We start from the raw sequence: 20,177 nt of genomic DNA, 5'->3' as shown, positions 1-20,177 counted from the left end.
CCAAAACCAAATAATGTTGTCTACGCTCACTATACTCCATAAGGAAATAGTACTATTTCATTCTATGTGTACTGCGACTAGTGGTCATTATCTGCATATATAATATTTTATATTATTTATTGCAATCTCTTTTTTTTTGTTTTTTTCTTTTTTTTTTTTTTTTTTTTGTTAAATCATTCGTTCGCAAAGTAACAAAAAAGTGTTAATTTTCCTAATTTTCAACAATAAGTCAAATATACGTCAAGTTGAACTGAGTAAATTAGTTGAACTAACTACATTTATAATTATATTCAAATTTAAATATATTTATTCAACTTTATAATTATTTAACTAACTACATTTATAATTATATTCAAATTTTAATAATTTTAATAATTTATTCAACTTTATTAACGAAAGAAATAAAACCAAATCTTTTATATTGTACTTAGTTTCTTTTTGTACTTATTTTTTTTTTTTTTTTTCTTAAATTATCCAACTTTCCTGAATTTGCTCAATTTTTTAATGGTTAATACACGGCTTTGTTTTTTAATCATCGGCCTGCGGCGCTTGAACAAAGAAAATTTCTTTTTTTTTTTTTCCTTTTTTCTCTCCCTTTCCTCAATTTCTCCTTTTTTTTAACGGTTAGGTTAGGTTAGTACACCAGGCTTTTTTTCCGATCATCGGCCTGCGGCGCTCAAACCAAGCAAATTTTTTTTTTTTTTACTTAATTTTCTCCATTTTTTTTTTTTATGGCTAATACACTAGGCTTTTTTCCGATTATCGGCCTGCGGTGCTCAAACCGAGCAAATTTCTATTTTTTTTTTTTCTTCCCTCAATTTTCCAGTGGTTAAATATAACAATAAACTATAATATAATAAACCACGCTTTTTTTCGGCTCATCGGCCTGCGGCGCTTAAACCAAGCAAAATTTACATTTTTTCTCTTCATTTCCTGCATTTTCTGCATTTTCTGCATTTTTCTTTTTCTTTCTTCTTTTCTCTTTTCTCTTTTCCCTTTTATCATTACCTCTCACTATATTGTTAACCGCCTGCTTAATTCCATGCAATACCAAACCATCATCTCTTCATCATCTTACCTTACCATCGTCTCTTCCTTTACTAATTTCCAAAATTCCCCCTACTCCCTTCCATTCCTCATCCTCAACCGGTCAACTAAACCTTACGAGTAGCAATAAATCTATATTTTATTCCTATTCCTATTCCTATTCAACCTTACAACGATCATCCAATCAATATCCTCTTCTAATAACACCTGGCTAATATTTTACAGTCACGGCTTCTATTAAACCTCCATCGTACTTCCAGCCACGTCTCCCATGCAATGTCGCTGTGTCGCCATGCTATGTCGCCATGCTATGTCGCCATTGCCACATCGCACCAACCTACGCAAATATCACGCAAACAGCCAATGGGCCCAATCCGGCAATAAGAATCACGGCCATTCCCGCTCCTTAGCTTAAGCGCCTCTTCGCCCAGTCCGTCTCCCGCATTCCATAACGCTTACTTCAGCCAAAACTTCCTCTCCACTCTCCACTCTCCACTCTCCACTCTCCACCATCCTCTTCTTTCCTCGCTATCCAATCTATTCTACATTCTTCTTCTTCACGCTCCACTATCAATACGGCCTGTATGCAGGGGGCATTTCGGTAACGTGTCAGCGATCGGTAGTCCTCCATACTCGTCGCTTCTCCATACTCCGAATAAACGTACATAGGCTATCTCTCTCTCTATCTCTATCCTCGTTCCATCTACCTGCTCCCATATCGCAATCCCTGCGGACACCATTTCCTCTTTTTTTTTTTTTTTTTTCCATCTAGTCCGTACTGCAGGCTTTTTTCACGCCCATCAGCCTGCGGCGCACGAACCAAGCAAATTTCTATTTTTCTCTTCCTTCCCTCAATTTTTCCACTTTTTCCGGGTCAGCACCGCCTATCTTTCTAATCGTTACTATCGCAGCCTTTTTTTTTACCACCAAGAAAACAAACTTCATTTTTCCCCTCTTTCATTTTTTTTTTTTTTTTTTCCTCCTTAGTACTGCGCCTATTTATATCGTTAGTACGGCATTCATCCCGGTTACCACCACGTTAAATCCATTATTTTCCCATTTTCTCTCCCTTCCCTTCCCTTCCCTTCCCTTCCCTTCCTCTCATTTTCTCCTCTTTCCTGCTTTCCTGCTTTCCTGCTTTTCTTTCCTTACCATCGCGCGCGCATTTCCCTTCTTAATGCCTTAACACGGATACACGGATACACGGATACACGGATACACGGATATACCGACAGCATCTCCGCCGGTCGGTCCGTCTATCACCAGTGCAGTACATCTCTATCATGTCCATGTCCATGTCCATGTCCATGTCCACTAAAAAAAAAAAAAAAAAAAATATCCAATATCCACCAATTTTACAACTATTTTTATTCTTACGTCCCTGTTACGTCGCTCCGTCAGCTCGACCAACGGCGCCCCACCGTCTCGCCTCTGCCTCTGCCTCTGCCTCTGCCTCTCCACGTACGTACGCACGCAACCGCCGTACCAAGTGTCTTCCAGCCCACCGATACGCTTCCATTCTCCGCTCCATTTTCCGCTCAACCACCAACGTCCATTTCACCCTCATATTTTTATTTTTATTTATATTTATATTTATATTATTCCACACCGTCTCTTTTTACTCCATCGTCCTTTTTACCTAAGGCAAACGTAAGGTCAATCCCTCTTACCAACGGGATCCTCCTATCCTCCTATCCTCCTATCCTCCTATCCTCCTATCCTCCTATCCTCCTCAGCAGCACCTGTACCATCTGTCCAACCAGAGGGTCAAGCCACGCTAATTCATTCATTTCATCAAATTTCCCTAATTTCTACTAATTAACCTCATATTCTTCCCATCATATTCCAATCAATAACTCTTACAAATACCAATCTTTATCATTTTCAAAACCGAATACACCATCCAACATCATTACCATTTTTTACATCTTTTCCATTTTTTCCATTACCCACTCACTTCCACCACTTCCACCCAAATCCACCCTACCATTTTACTTCTTTCCAAAACGCAAACATATTCCTGCAACGTCTTTCAATTTCATCCAAATTATTCATTCTATCTAAATTCATTCCCTTCTTTCCAAAGGTCATGCCTTAAGGCATATTTAAATATCCCTACCCCTACACCTTCTACGGATCTTTATCAGCCAACTATCATTTCCAACGCCTCATCCACACTAATCCAGCCACGCGGTAGCGTCGCCACGCCCGGTACGTAAACCACCACCTTCCGAGCAATCGGAGCCACTACATACACGTCGCGTGCTACCAACTAGCTTATCCGCAATTTCCCCTCTAATTCATGTCCAATCAACTTTTCCTTGCAATATCTCACCAACTAAACACCTAAACACCTAAACACCTAAACACCTAATCACAAATCTAATGTCCATGCAAGCTTTCCATTCCGACCACTTTCAAAACAATTGCTGCACTCCATCCTCCGATATCCTAATCGTATGCTAAAATTCTCGCTTTCATTCTTCTCCACATTCACGTTCACACTCACCTACGTACGCTCGCACGTACACAAGCAAAGCGACTTTGTCCCTAAAAGCGCGTTCACATACGTACGATAGGTTCACGTCGCCGGACGGCGACGACGTTGCACCACGTCGCCGAACGTCCAACGCCTAATGCCGAAAGTCTCGAACGCCGAACGTCCAACGTCCAACGTCCAACGTCCAACGTCCAACGTCCAACGTCCAACGTCCAACGTCCAACGTCCAACGTCCAACGTCCAACGTCCAACGTCCAACGGCCAAGACGCGTGCTCGCGGCCCGCGGCCCGCGGCCCGCGGCTCGCCAAATCAGCTCATGTGCCGTACGATACGGCAGCTGTCAATTCTGTCAAATTTCTATTCATCAAACACCATGAAATAAATAAATAACACCTATAGCGCCTTTTTTACAATACCATTTGTCTTATTTATTATATAATAAATAATAGATCAATATTATTATCCGAAAACATTATTAATATTCAAAAATTAAATAGCGCGCGTAGCGCGCGCCTCTGTTGCTAGTAAAACTCTACATAATTATATAGAAACATATAAAATTATCTATCAAATATGTCCATACATGTCCGTACATACTTCTTTCACTCTTGTATCATTTCTCATCACATATATGTACAACAAATAAGAAGAAAAATAATTGAAAAATAAGTAGGAAAGTCATTTGCGCGTTGTCTTTTTGTAAAATTATGATTTTGCATAATTGTGACATATAATTGTGAGATAATATTTCATACATCGGGCGTGCGCGTATGTGCGGACGTATGTGCGGGCGTATGTACGGGCGTATGTACGGGCGTGCGGGCGGGCGTGCGGGCGCGTGCTGCGGCGCATGATTGTCAGACGCGCCGCTGCACTGCTGCGGCGCATGACTTTGCCAGAGACGCGCGCAGCTGGCGAATAGACTTTGCCAGAGACGCCGCAGCTAGCGAATGACTTTGTCAGCTAACCGACTCTCTAGCTTGTCAGCTAGCTGACTCTCTCCGTTCGCGAGATATCCAGCATTATATACAACATAGTTTTTCGCGATTAACTCCGGAACGGTGCGTGTGACGGAACGTTTAATAAGGGTGTTGAAAAGGGCTCGAACAGGCCGAAACAATGCGCCCTGAAAGAACTCTCTATCTCTCACCGTTCCCGTGATATCGTCGAAAAACACTTGAAAAATGAGCAAATTTACTAGAATATTTATATTTTAATTGGTCAACACCTAGTGAATTTGCTCACTTTTCTCATTTTCACTCCGTGAAGAGATACGTAATAGACCTCAAGGGCGCTGGATCGGGCTTGAAAAGGAAAATCACGGAAAGTGCATGAAAAGCGAAGAAAATGCAGTAGAATCAAAGAAAATGGAAGAAAATCAAAGAAAATGCAATTAAAAGCGAAGAAAATGCAGTGAAATCACTGAAAATTCAGTAAAATGGATGAAAATGCAGGAAAATCCCTGAAAATGTACGTAAATCTCAGAAAATGCAGTAAAAGCAAAACAAATTTGCAGTATAATGAAAGAAAATGCAGGAAAACCTCTGAAAATGTAGTAAAATCACCGCAAATGCAGTAAAAGCAAAGAAAATGCTGTAAAATCACTGAAAATGCAGTAAAATCAAAGGAAATGCAGTAAAACCGAAGAAAATGGAGGAGAATCAACGAAAATGGAGGAAAGTCAATGAAAATGCTGTAAAATCACTGAAATTGCAGTAAAATGAAAGAAATTGCAAGGAAAATCTCTGAAAATATAGGAAAATCATGGAAACTGCAGTAAAATCAAAGTCAATGAATTAAAATCACTGATAATGCAGGAAAATAACTGAAAGTGCAGGAAAATCGCTTTAAAAAATGGAAGAAAATCAAAGAAAATGCAGCGGATTCCTTGAAAATGCAGTAAAATCGAAAAAAAATGCAATAAAAGCGAAGAAAATGCAGTAAAATCAGAGAAAAATTAGTAATATTGAAGAAAATGCAGGACAACCGAAGAAAATGATTAAAATCAAAGAAAATGAAATGAAATCTAAGAAAGTGCAATAAAATTACGAAAATGCAGTAAAATCAAAGAAAATAAAGTTAAATCAAAGAAAATGCAATAAAATCAAATACAATGCACTAAAATCAGAGAAACTGCAATAAAAAAATCAAAGAAAATGCCAGAAAATAAAAGAAAATGAAATAAAATAAAAAAAAATCAAAGAAAATAGAATAAAATCAAAGGAAATGCAATAAAATCAAAAAAATGAAATAACAATAGAAAATGAAATAAAATCAAAGAAAATAACATCAAATCAAATCAAATCACATTTAAAAAAAATTGTATTGAAGTATTAGACTGATCATCACAATCATTCGATGCAAATTTAAGGTAATTATTTTTACATTAGGGGACACCTCGCCGATATTTTGTGAGCAACTAATTTGGAAAATGTTAAGTTTCATCCAGGAACATTTTCTGAATTTGTTCCTCTCGAAATATTCACATCTAGACTATTTCTTGCAAAATAAGATTAAAAATAGCGGAAAACACTGAGGGCGCAACGATACAGTAGGAATCTATAAGATTCGAAGGTTGTTCCTAGCTTAAATTTCGTCCAGGAACATTTTCCGAATTTGTTGCCCTCGAAATAGCCAAGTTTAGAATTTGTTGCTATTGGTTTGGACAGAGGCGACCTGCTCGAACAAGCAAAAAAAATAAATGAATTGTTTCAAGGTGAATATTGGAACGGAGTAGCGACAATCGAAAAATAACACACTGCAATAAGGTATAAACGTTTCTTTATTTCTATATGTATGTATTTATACGTAAATGTTTTTTTTTACAGAATATGAACCACTTGGAACTCGTGCTTTGATTTACTTTGCGCTTTCAGCTTTCCATAATTATACCAATCAACAAAGCAGCAATATATTGTTGGTTTGTGATCCAAATCCTGTAACAAAAAAAAGTACAATCATTTATTAATTGTTTTCCATTATTTTTTTATTATTATATTTTAGTAATTTTCTGGTCCTTCTTTTTAACATTATTATATTTTTAATATTGTTGTTGTTATTATTGTTATACATTTTCGCAGACAGGTTTAAATATGTTATACACACATTCATATACATTGTATATTATACGAGTGAATATTAATGGCTGTCCGAATCTTTTACCATGACAGATGGGTTACCGACTGCAATTCTGGTTAACTTAACAGAACATAGATGGCAGTTGCTTGGATCGACCGCATAGACTTATAGAGAGTGGTAGTTATTTAGAGTTAATGGCGGAGAATACGATACACGTGCTCTGTTTCTGTGTAGTTTAATTAATTTGTTAGTTGATAAGTTGTTGTGTTGTATCGGCGGGCGCACAAAACCCAATTGCCTTAAGTCAGGATAATTTTTATTTTGAATAAACAAAAAAAAAGAGAGATAGACCGACCCTCACTGTAGAAAGCAGCACGGTGCAGACATAGTGTATCTTCAGATACTCCGTAGCCAATGAAATGATCTATACATCTGCAGATAAACTTAAGACGGTCTTAAATATAAGATCCGACTATGAATACCGGCCATAGCCTGTGAGTAGACCCGTCCTTCTCGCATCAGCGCTAAAAGAAAAAAGGTGCGAGAAGGACGGGTCTACTCCACAGGCTATGTCTGCACCGTGATGTTGCCGCGCTGCTTTCTACGGTGAGGGCCGGTCTATCTCTATAAGTCTATGATCGACCGTGATGTATGTACACTTAATTTACCTGTACATCAGGATTTATGCAACTTCCATGTGCCGTTTAGTTAACCAGAGTTGCAGTCGATATTCTAGCTTTCTGGTAAAATATTGGGACCCTCCTTAAGCTCTCTGTATGTGTGTGTGTGCTTGTTTCAACTCCCTTTTCCTATGGTACACGATTTTGCTAGAAATTCTTTTTTTTTCTCAATAAGACATAGACATTATTTAATGATCACTTGTGCGGTACTGTTAACAACCAGTGTGGAAACGGATAAATCTTTTAAAGTGGGAATCGGTGCCAAATACTGTTCAAATTCGTCGTTGCCCGTTTCTTGTTTTTCTCTGGCAATGAAATTCTCACTTACGTCAGAGTCCGATTTTTTCTCCGATATACTTGACTTATCATCTTCTTCTTGTATAATCTAAAATTATTAACAGTTATATCTGTACATATGCGTATATTATAAAAGTGATAGGAAGTGATATGAAAATAATTTGTAAAAGAAAAATCTCTTGTAAGGAGTGTATGGAAGGAATTGTTAGACATTGCGAGATGCTTCGATGTTTCAGTTCTTACTTATCGATTGTTTGTAATCTATCAATGATTTTAATTTTTCGTTTGCGTACCCACATCCATTGATCTAAGAGGAGCCATGCCTGAATAAGATATATAGTCATTACGAAGATCGATAATATACACATCACAAAGTTATGAATAAAAACTGGATGCTCCAGTATTTCTTCGTCAGTAAATTCAGTGACATCGATGTATATATCGGCGTGTTTCATCTCCATTATTCCTGTCACGAGCATCAAGACAGCTGCTGTCGCGCATACTACAAAAGGCTGACAAATTTCTTCGATTTTTTTTCATTGTAATTACGTAACGTTATTTCAGTGTCTAAACAAGATCTTTTGTTACGTTGTATTATCGGAAACTTCAGTATCCCGAGCGACACAAACACGATTTTATACTATATTGTGTACCATGCATCTTCATACAAATGCTTGCTTGCGAGAGGACTCACTATCACGGGGGTATCGTGGACTATCTTTTTGACCAGCCAAAGAATCGCGAAAACCAGGCTGACCAACATGCAAATCGGGTATACGAAGAAAATGGGATTCCTTTCCTCGGGCAATGGCGGACTCGAACTGTCCTTCTCCCGCGCACGTTGATTCACGTAGTGATGTACGTGATGAAATATTTCAATGGCCGATGTAATTGCCTAAAGGGATCTTTTGTCGTACTAATTTCGTCAAAACAGATACATGTTCCTCTACGAAAAGTAAAGTTACGCGCAACAACGAGACAAGTTGCGAGTAAACGCGTATATATATAATATTATACTTGGACATGCGTTAATTCGATTCGTAACGAGCTTCCAGTAATCGATAAAATAATCGATTGAAATGTAACGTCATCAAACATCACGGAAGCCACTTTTCTTTCTAAAGCGATTACTACTCGTCAAGTACGCATCCTTTTTTTCCCTACATTTATCGCTCCGCGTTGATGTGTCCGTCGTGCGTGGCTCTGTTCAAGATGTCATATCCGATTACGTAACGACAATATCGGTGTCACGATTATCGCGAGAGCGTTACTGATTCACGTCGCAACGATGAGGAACACGGCCGAAAAAAAGAAGAACAAAAACTAGGTCGTTTGCATCGCGTACATTGTTTACGCTTTTAAGTGTATTTTATATTTGCATGTGTAATGTGTATGTCCAGCACCTAAAGATAGCGATGTTATCTTGAGATGTCACGAATCACATGATTTTAAATTGTGACTGCTTATTAAATTGTAACTGAAATAAATGTTCCCTTTGTCTTTTTTTTATTTTCTTTCCCCTCTCCCGTCGTGTACGCATTTTCTTACGAATTGGACGCAATGCAAAGTGGCATGTACGACGTGCGAAAGATCCGTTCTTCTCTGAAACTTTCTTTCATCGCTGTGATAGATAGCAGCGAGTTTGGCAGCTTCTCGAAGCTTGCAAAGTTCCAACGCGGCTTCGTCTGCATTAATCGATTCTCCGTTTCCAACTTGACTCGTCATAAAGTCTCTAATTATTCAATCAAATTATGGTCCAATTTCCTCATCAGTGTAATCCAAATATAGCGAGTAAATTTGACATTTCTTAGTTGGGTGACGAATGAAAAATTATTGAACTCAAATGAAAATTACCTGGCCTTGGTAAAACTTGGAGTTTTCGATAGACGCAACTAGTGAGCAATTAAACCAGATATAGTGCAAGCATGTTTCTTCAATTACATCATACATTCTCCCTTACATCGACACAATTTTTTATACGACTAATACCGACACGATTGCTTGTGGCTGCTAAAATTATCCAAATCTTACTTTTTTTTCTGTATCTTTGTCTCTGTCAGTCAAAACGGAAAACAATGTCTTACCGATCCGATTTTACGATAACACGATAACACATGACGTGGTAAAAGCCTTTTTGGAAATTCTCCAACGAAACGTCTACGCTTCCGACAGGAAAATGCCGAGAACGTATTACGGAAGAAGCTAGCTGGTAATGATGTGTATCGTGTATTCATTTATTTCGATGATGTATTAAATGATTTTTGACATTGCGTAAAAAAGGAAAAAAAAATGAAGAAAGGGGACCCAAGATTAATGTGACAGGCGTGTCACAAATTGATGCATCTGACATCATTTCTACTCGGATTTTCCGATACGTTGTACGTATTATTATTTCATCCCTTTCTTTTACAATTTTTTTATGACTATTGACTGTCACGTGTGTTGATTGAGTCTATATATAATAACGGATCCACCACTGGCGGAGAGCCAAGATACTTGATCGTTTAGCTCATTCATCCAACTGCTGGAATCCAATCTGTAATTACGAGCGAGAACGATGCAACGTTAGCATATGCGTCTAGAAAAGAGAGCGCATACCTTATTTAAATTCATCGTCTTCTCATATAATCGACATTCTCTCCAGGACTGTCGAAGGGAGTGCACGTGGAAGCTCCATGTAATTGCATCTATCTGAATGGTGCGTGCGTTCCTTTCTCCACCGTCGTCCAGACAACCTTGGCGGTGCGATCGAGCAGAAAAATCCAATTTGTTTCTTTTATCGTTATTACCAATAAATCTGCGGATCGACGAGATGTCAGGAAAGGAGATGCCACAAATCAATTGAAAATCAATTTTTCAAATAAAACTTATTTATTTTTTTATGAAATGGCCTTCAATGAAATTTTTCTTGCGCGGTTTCTATATCTTGCACCTTGTTAAGTTCCCTTTAATAGGTAATAGGTAATCGTGAATGAACGAGTGACGCTGTGAATGGAACACACTTTGATGATGATATCAAAACGGTACAATGATGATACGAAAAGAAAGAAAAAGGTACTTAATATTTCTGTTCTTTTTTACAATGAGACATTGCGGATATGATTACTTAATTATAAATGTTACGCCAAACTCTCAACTTTTATCATCTATGTGTTTTACTGAATGTGCAAGTATCAATACGATTCAACACTCTGCATTAGATACATGCGCAATCGTTTCTCTTCCTTGCGTTTACGTCGAGACGAATGAACGGGGGACTTTTTTGTGTCTCTTCCTCGAAAAATATGAGACGTCCAAGAAACACGAGCGTACGTCTGGTAATATAGCTAGGATTTCGTATACGGTGCTAAAAAAAGAAGAAAGAAAAAGAATCCTCACGCGAAATAATATTTTCCTACGAGAAAAGAAAAATATAACGCGAAGGAAACAAATGCGCTGTCTTCTGGATCCGTGAAAAATGGTTCGCTTAACTCAACTAACAGCGAACAGTCCCTTATCGATTCAGAATTTTCCACAGAATTATTTGCGAATCAGACAATCATGCATATAATGCACGCAATGGGTACGCAAAGTTTTTCAACTTTAAATTAATAATGCTCGTTAGCAAATACCAGCGCAAACCTACGTGAAACGTACATGAAACATCCGCGTCTCGTTCGAATGCACGCATTTGTCGGCGGTAAAAGCGCATTTTCCTGAGTTTGCTTTTCGTCGGATAAAAGGGCCGCAACGAGTTAAGCGATGACTTTCTCGCTTCGCATCTACGGGAGTTTCATCGTCGTCGGCGGGGTTATTTTCGGTGGCTGCCGCTGCCGTCACTCCGCTTAGTACCGCGAAACTGTACTTCCGGTATGCGGTATCGCGGACCACATCGTCCACTGATGACCATTCCATTTTCGACCATGTTTTCATATCTCTCGCTGCCGCCGCAGTTAACCCAGTTACGGCAACGGTGATTACTTATTGCTTTATAGCGAGGCCGTAGTTATTAACGTAGTCCGCCCGTCGTCTGCCGGTACACTGTCATACGCTTCGAACACTAGGTTCTTTGTCGGCAAAAGAACTTGATATTAATGCTACTCGGCACAGCGGAGTTGTATGTATCTCCAGACATAGATCGGTCTGGTTTGATTTCTTATTTTACGCGTGACGTTAGTACGGCCAATCGAATCACCGGATCGAACAACTCGCGAGAACTTAATATAAAGAGGCGCGATATAACGATTGCTTATCGAGAAATAATTTCAAGTTTCAAGATTAGCGTATTAAGCTCCGCACTGATCCTCGAGGGTCATTAGAAATGCTAAACGCGAACATTCTGTACAAGTAGAGATCGTCGATCAAACACGCTTAATTGACCCTCGCAAATGTTGCGAGTCGTGTCAAAGGGATAGCTACTTTTCGGAATGGATATGTCTATTTCATGTCCATCTTTCTTTTTGCTTTCTTAAATTATATTAAATGATATCAGAACGATTCCGAACGCGAATTTCGCCTTGCGATTTGTACATCGCACCAGACGATCAGACCAGACCAACGCACTGTATTCGCCATGAACGAGCCGGCGCCATGCATGCGGTCGAGTGTCGACGGGCGCCCACCAAGTCATCCACGATGCAGGAAACAGGAAATCCTGAATAGTGAAACCGAGCAGAAACGTCGGGAGCGGACAGAGCCTCCACTGTGTAGAAATTCTTGGTCGTTGGAACGAGATGAAGCAAACGTCGATGACCAACAGCCGTCTCCTCTCCGTGAGGAGGTTCGCAAATGAGAAACTACCTTCTCAGGTACGTACGTATCTATCTATCAGGCACCTACCCATCCAACTACCCGACTACCTACCTACCTACATGTCGCGTCTCTTCCAAACAGCTCGTTGCAGAAATGTATTTCCGTTTGTAGCGAACGGCGCTGATTGCGAAAGTGATCGGGATGGAAGTGCGCACGCAGTGCGTGTACGTATGAATGCTAGGTACGATACACGAATATGACTAAAATATAACATGAAAAGGTATATATACCTTCACTAGTTTACATGGAGCCAAATATTTCTCAGGAAAAAAAAAACAAATTGAGTGAAACGATACGATGTTGGATAGGAGTCTGCTTGATAAGGAAGATAAGCTAAAACAAAATCTAACGTTTAACTTTTAAAGTGTTTAAAGAAATGTTACATAGCTACTCATATACGAATCTCAGCAATTTAGGAAAGTGTTACGAGCGTGTAACGCGCGATGACACGCGCTCTAGTGTCAGATTGCGCACTGTTAAGCGGCTGGATTGTATCACCTCATGGAAATTATGAGCACGGATTTATCTTGCGAACGCGATTCTGCTTTGCGTAACGTAAAGCGCGTGACCGAGTTTATGGGAAGGGGGGGGGGGGGGAGGGCGAGAAAGCAAAGAACAGCACATAAAGTACGCACATACAAACGATATCGCCGCAACTGTGGTTTGCACGAGTCGCGATCGCTAATCGTGAAGCAGCTGGTCGACTGTACATGGCACATTAAAGGTCGATCGATAACGCGAAATTGCGTTGAGAGTTGGACAGCACGTTGCGTAATGTCTCTCTTAACACGCACCGGATATCTCCGAGGTATATTTATCAATTTTTCGACTACCGAGTCGCGAGTTTGAGCATCCGATGATCCGTATACTTCTCGCTGCGCTGTTCCTCCATGCGAAATCGTTGCGATTTACATTTTTGTCTCGAATTAGCGCGATTGATCCCGACGGAAAAATTTTCACACGTCTGAGTAGTCTTTCCGATCTCAAAAAGAATGCCAGGAGCGCGAAACTGTCTTTCCTCTTCCTCGTACTCTCTGTATTTCCTCCCATTTTCTCTCCGTCCATAGATCCACCGTAACTATCTATCTGCCCAACCGACAATTAAACTTTCAGAACGTGTCCATTAGCGCGAATTAACGCGCTACGCTAACTCATCTGAATTCCGCTGATGCAACGCACTTAATTTAGGTGCGAGCATGAAGACTGAGCACGTGTGCGTGCGTGTCAACTATGCATTGGGGAGGAGAAGGGATACGTTTGCCCTCCTTTTCCCTATCGCGGGAAAGCGGTTGAGGGAACAGAAATCGAATGGATTGAGACATAAAATAGAAGAGAGAAAGATGGAAGAGCAGAAGGGAAGGTGAGAGAGAGAGAGAGAGAGTGTGTGTGTGTGTGTGTGTGTTGCGTGTGGAGCGAACTACAGAGGGACATTTAGAGACTGATGGCACAAACCTTTTAGGCAAACTAATGCATTGAACCTGTAACATCACAGAAGCTACTCCAACAGCTCGATCTGTCCCATCCCGCATCCCCGATGCCCAACAATGTCCGTATACATGCGTGTACGTGCCAGAGGGTTCATTATGGGAAATGTATCGAGTCACACGAGACTGTATATGCGTGTGTGTGTATACATATACATGTATGTTTGTGTATACGAATATTCGCAATGACATGTGTACTCGATGACAATCAACAACGTGCGTCATGCATTTTCTGGCAAACCTTCGAGGAGAAATATCGATTTGCGAGCATATCGAAAATGAGAGTTTACGAATTAACAACGATCATTCATGTCCGTTCTATTTCATTCAAGTTGAATAAAGATTAATGAGAAAAACAGTATCGAGTATGAAAATTATGTGTGCAAACTTGTGTATGTACTTGTGCTCATACCTGTGTAATATATATATATATATATTGAGATGTAACATATGAATAGATGATCCATCAAGTCAAGATAAGTCAAAGATAACTCTAAAATTATTTTCATATAATTGACATGTGTGCGTATCATTATGCTTTCTGAATATTTCTCCACGTTTTTCGCGGATTGACGGAAACACGCATATGCCGACAGAATTTATTACAGTAAATGTACCGAGAGACGTTTCAACTCCGTATACGCGTACGCACTTATGCGCGTTTGCATACTGATACGCGAGAATGCCCGCGTGCAATTACCTATGAGCTTCCCCCCCCCCCCGTTTTCATCATCATCGTCTTCTTCCTCCGCACACCCTCCTATGCACACAGGCGAGTGTACACATAATTATCGTTAGCAAGACGATTATCAATGTAGATGTTACTTCACAGACCTATATGTGCTCCGCGAATTCCTTTAAAGATCATTTCACGCAATAACAAAAGTTTCTTTTTTTCCATTAGTAAACTTTGAGAAGAGAAAGAAGGAAGGAAGAAGAGCGAAGAAAGTTAGATTAGAATAGCGGGAGAATTTTCGCTTTCTGGATGGAACGAGTAATGTAACTTGCGCCAATACTCTGAAAACGTCGAACGATGAGATTATCGTTTCATGCGTGTATTAATGCGCATATCGCATCGCGAAAAATACACGGGGATCGAATCTCGTTCCCCAACTTCTTCAATCCGTAACGAGGCCGTTAGAATTTTCAGCAATCCGCGTCATTATGTAGAGTGATCACGATTGGTGCATCGATTTATGCCTAGGGCCACGTCGCCCCGCCCCCGTGCAGCTCCATTTATTATTCTATTAAATTCGTAGTTTCCCGTTGGGGGTCCACCCTCCTTGCCTACGGCTATCTCTCACTCACGACTTAATGCGATATTCATATCAAGGCGAACGAATGAACCCCGGCTTGGGACCGGTCTCTATATGGCCATGCCGTAATTAAGTCGGACACCGCACGCGCGGAATCTTCCCTCGCGCACTTTTTCTTACTCCTACCCCTGCTCGCCAGGACTGAAAGTGGAAAGTTTGAAAAACTTATGTTTATAACATGTGATATTTTATAAACAAAGTCGTAGCGATAATGTCTGTCGACGAACGTCGTTCTTACTGCAACTGCGGCTGCAACCTGTTGTGGTATCTCTAAAAAGGAGATACACAGGATTGCATTATATTTCGACTTTCTCGAATAATTATCCGTTAAGCTCCAAATGTACACGATCCCTCTTCTTCGATTTCGAGATTTTCACGTGCATCCAACTTTTCGCAAACATAACATCTCAAAGCTCATACTTGTGGCAGGTCTAATGTATTATATAATCCGCGAGAGATTCAGCCTCAACGACTACCGCACCGCAGCAGATGCATCGTTCGAAAAAGAAAGAAGAACGCATGTGCTGTGCATGTTGAAAGGGCGACAGCTTGAGAGGGATGGCGGGTGGATGCACGGCGGCGTCCGTTGCACACTGATAACACAATTAGCTTGTCTCGTCATGCGCGACCTCCGATAAGGGTCTACTGTATCCCGCTGCCGCTCTTCCTTCCTTCCCCCGGGAACTCCCCGATCTCTCCACTGTGGTCCTCTATCCTTCTTCTTCGCCGTCCCACATTGCCCGCCAGCATCGTGCAACCGGCAGGATCGTCCGCGTCAGGCAGGATCATCAGGCGGCAGAGAACGAGAAGATCCCCTCGGGAATATGCGGCGTTTCAGGGACGCGCGATAAGGACACCGGCTTAACCCTCTCATCCCTCGGAAGTAAAAGGCTCTTCGTGATTCGACGGGACGCGACATTAATACCCTCCGGCACGTTTTCCTCGGTTGATTTCCTCTGAGGAGAGGGGGACGCGGAAAATGCACCACGCACACGAGCAAAGTTGTAAAGAAATTTAAGAGAGAGATACACGCTAAACGATACCGTATGCGCTAAAGACTGTGCTGATCTGAAATCTCTTTTCTGAAAATTTCTCCCGTTTGCCTGTAAATTTGTTTGTTTGTAAATGTCGCAATATATACTTGTTATAATATACCTATAGTATAAAATCTCCCTGAAACAGTTGAAAGGTAAATATGTGCAATGCTCCACATGCACTTGAAACCTGCTGGAATCGGGTGCATTGCGGTACGAAATAAAGATATTTACGATATGTCATGATAGTTCCCTACATACGTATCACTGATCCATGCTAACCAAGAGACAATAGAAAATCTTTACTCAGCAATAAAGATTTCCGTGTTCTTCGATGATTCAAGATAATCGTCTATTAATGTAATTTCTCTTCCCCCTTCCATCAGCGTTCAGCGCTATATATTCGACTAGAGGCCAATGGGTGGCCGCAGGAGAGCGTACCCCGACCATAGGGGGTGGAACATACACTGTGTGGTAATAGCATAAATCCGTGAACTGTGTGTAGTCGCAGTTCCCGATGGCCGCAAAGAGGGGGAAGGAACAGGCCGGAGGCCCGGAGCAGACCGAGCGTCGGAAGAAACGACAGTCGCTACTCGACTCCTGCATTGAACGGATGGTAGCTTTGCCCGAGAGTACTTTTAACGACACGTTGCTTCATATATTAATAATCATCGCGTGCGTTGCCCTCGCAAAGGAAAATCTCGGGCCGAGCTTTGCCCCCCGTGAACAATCGTGATAATCGCGAATTTATTGCGTTTCACTGAAAGATCAAGTTTAATAAGTGTAACCTTGTAACCCTGGATTGTTTGGTTCGTTAAATACGTTATCTTCGGGACGATGAAACACCGCGGAATCCTGGATCCGGTGTGAACGTCTAGAGGTGAGAGTCCGCCGGACATCAATCGGGACATCGATTGGTCGCGGTCGCGGTCGCGGTCGCGGTCGCGGGCCGAGAGCGGAAGCACTTGTTTCGGCCAGCGCGAATCTTGGCGAACGCTGTCGAGCGATCGCGCACGATCGTTCTCCGAGCAGATCGATACGAGTTCGAAGGAAACGTATATTAGACCGCGATCGTCGCGAACGCGCTTACGCGACCAAAAGCGACGTGAAAGTGCGTGACGGTGGCGGTGGCGGTGGCGGTGACGTTGGCCTGACAGGCTCAACCGTGCGAGGGTGAGTGACGCAAGGACCGAGCCAAGACGCAGGAGAGTAGAAGGAAGAGAGACTCGGAACGAGTGAATAAACGAGTGAGCGAGTAAGAGATTTCACAGCGAATTTCTCTGATCTCTTCAAATCCCCCGAAAATCTCAAAGACTAGTTATTGCGAATCGGGTATGTAGGAAAATAAACAAGAAAAGACGGCAGAGAGATCAGACGTGCTGTACGTGCGGCAACATTTAAATTCGCACGAGTATCGAAACAAATGGAATCATCGCGATAGTTTACCATCGAGGAGGAAACAGCGACGAGAGATCACGCGGCTGAAATAAATAAAGTGCAGCCTCTGACGGACGACGGTGAAAGAGGGACAGCGAGAAAGTGACACTTGTTCGACCTGCTGAGAAATACTGCGAGAAAGAGAAAAAGCGGACGACCGGTGGGCTGAAAACGGGTCCACGCGACACGTGACACGGACGCAACGGTTCGCCGCGCCGGCTGCAGGAAGAGATCGGCGCGACCCAGCGAGGGAAGCTGCCTGCCGAAGCGAGTGTTGACACGCTCGTTTCCTTCCTCGTGCCGCTTCCTTTTCTTTTTCTTCATTATCCCAAGAAAATTGTTCGCCGCAGAAACCACGCGCGGGTTATTCCAAGATCAGCGACGAGCCAGAGAGAATGTTCTCAACGTCCAACAAGCAGAGAAGGAGGCAGGCTGCGTAAATACGCGCACGCGTCAGAGAACGCGATAAATTAATACTGTTTTGTCGGGTCTCACACGAGAAGGAGAGGGAGCAAGAGCTAGAGCAGCGGATCTGCGTTTCCCGAACGAAACCGAACGTGCGGTAAGTGCGCTGTTTCGTTCAGACACGGAGCAGTAAAACACGCGACGGATAAACGGCACGCGTGTTGCTGAATAAAATTCGATCGTTTCCTTCGGATCGATCTTCGTGCCAATGTTACGCGAATTTGTTTGAAAATTCTTTATTTCGTACAAGTGCATCCAACGTGAGCCTAGGATCTCACGCGTATGTATAATCAAGATTACGATCGATATCAACATCGATCGGCAACGTGATGCCAAACGTGAACCGAATGCGTACGAGCGATTAATTAACCGGCGGTGTGTTGCCTACGGTTGGTTTGCTTGTACACAAATGACGGGGAATCAGGCTAAAAGCACGATTGTTGATACACCGACCGCTCTTTGCGCAATTACTCACCATCGCAATGAGCGATCGTCGCTCATTAATACGAAATACATGCGCTCGGCGCGCGCGGTGGAACGCGTGCCGTGTGTAATTAAATCCTCTTGTATCCAAGACCAATTATGCTCGTTAACGGAGCACACTTTTCGGGAGCATGTGTGCTTGATGAGAGACGGCAATCAAACTTTTCTATTCTATTGTTAACCAGGCGAACTTTTTTACTCGCCTCTCGATCGCTGTTGTAACTATCGTTACCAACTCGCGACGATGCTATTGCTGTTTAACGATATTACTTCTGGGCAACCAATTATTCATTATTATCCATCTTTATCGTCGTTGTAAATTAAGCGTGCTACGTGATAAGACTGATCGTTTAATGGCAATCGGCAAGAATGCATTTTCCAGGATTACTATATTTGATAAGCGAGAAAATTTCACCGAAATGACCAAGTGCAATTAGCGATCATAAAAAATAACGAGCTTGTGACTCTAGTCTAAGTAAGAGAAGAACGAGCCTCGTTAACATTTTAGTAGGAATGAATAGAAATCACATTTTTTAATTAATCAGCTAATGCAAGTCACTAAAAGTAACTAAAAGTCACAAGATTTTCATTCGCTATTTTGAGAATCACTGTTTGTCACTGGATATATCTTCATTGCCGCGCTATATATTAGGTATACCCCTTAGGGACGAGTCCCTTCTTGCGAAAGATAATAAACGGAGAAACGATGATAAACTGCGAAGAGGGATATTACTGGCCGGATAATTTTGTAAAATGATACCAACTTAATGTCTCGGGCCATTAGAAGGGAAAAGCCATTAGCCGGATGCCAATTAATGACGATCAAATTAATGTCTAATCTACGCTGATTACTTTCTTGCCTGTCCCTCGGATTCTTTGAGATTTCCATAATGTACGCTCGCTTACACGCATAGCGGATCTTGAGGACGTTCGTGTAATCGCGCAACACTTTCCAACGAGATTCGATCGGAATCGCACGCTATTGTGCAGATTCATCTCACGTTTTTCGATTCAACGACCAAAACATACGTGCCGTCGATTTGGGTCAGTCGTGGCCCTCTTCTCTCAGGGCTTTCCAATGCCTCGATGAACCAACCGGTGTTGATGCAAGAAACCTTCGTTTCATGGAACTTCCAATATTGGACTTTCTCCTGATAGACGCTCTAAGCTACAAGTGGCTGCATTTAATGAGCCATCTTTCCGTATGCCATATAGACATGGAAATTTTCCATAGCTGTTAACTAATTGTTGTCATCGGTAGTCGAGTCGTGTAAATCCTTTTGACTCTTACCTGAAATCGAGACTTGGCTGCAGCGTCAACTTAGTTTCGACTTACGATTACTCGATTGTATAACAGCTATTGTATAACTCGAGACGCGCAAACAAATTCCACTACTTTACCTTTTATCCTGTAACAATACTTAACTCTCGATGGTGCATCTCGGAATTGAATACCACGACATTTAGCTTTATACATATTCACAGCCACACACACACACACACACATCGTGAATGAATATGAAATTTAACCACGAGAAAGCATCTGCTTTCCGTAGAACCAATT

General features: G+C 41.5%; 2 protein-coding genes across 3 annotated transcripts in view; one reads left to right on the top strand and one right to left on the bottom strand.

Annotated features, from left to right (window-relative positions):
* Positions 1-6,328: 6,328 nt before the first annotated feature.
* LOC105274999 lies at positions 6,329-11,427 on the bottom strand. Of its 2 annotated transcripts, XM_011331577.3 has the most exons (3): positions 7,897-11,426; positions 7,635-7,691; positions 6,329-6,484 (listed from the first exon to the last, which is right to left on the bottom strand). In XM_011331577.3, the coding sequence occupies exons 1-3, from the start codon at positions 8,080-8,082 to the stop codon at positions 6,371-6,373; spliced, it is 357 nt and encodes a 118-aa protein (XP_011329879.2). In that variant the 5' UTR covers positions 8,083-11,426; the 3' UTR covers positions 6,329-6,370. The 2 variants fall into 2 exon arrangements, with proteins under 2 accessions (XP_011329879.2, XP_011329878.2); XM_011331576.3 differs by lacking the exon at positions 6,329-6,484 and having other exon boundaries at positions 7,474-7,691; positions 7,897-11,427.
* A 5,359-nt stretch (positions 11,428-16,786) lies between these two features.
* LOC113563164 overlaps positions 16,787-20,177 on the top strand; it is a 27,211-nt gene continuing 23,820 nt past the window's right edge. Inside the window, exon 1 of the mRNA XM_026974453.1 lies at positions 16,787-18,227. The gene's annotated coding sequence lies outside the window, so the exon portion shown is untranslated. The remainder of the gene's footprint in view (positions 18,228-20,177) is intronic.

This window comes from Ooceraea biroi, chromosome 1 (genome assembly GCF_003672135.1).
Source record: "Ooceraea biroi isolate clonal line C1 chromosome 1, Obir_v5.4, whole genome shotgun sequence".
Lineage (NCBI taxonomy): Eukaryota > Metazoa > Arthropoda > Insecta > Hymenoptera > Formicidae > Ooceraea > Ooceraea biroi.
The sequence above is the reverse complement of the archived record's forward strand: the minus strand, read 5'-3'. Positions and strand labels throughout refer to the sequence as shown.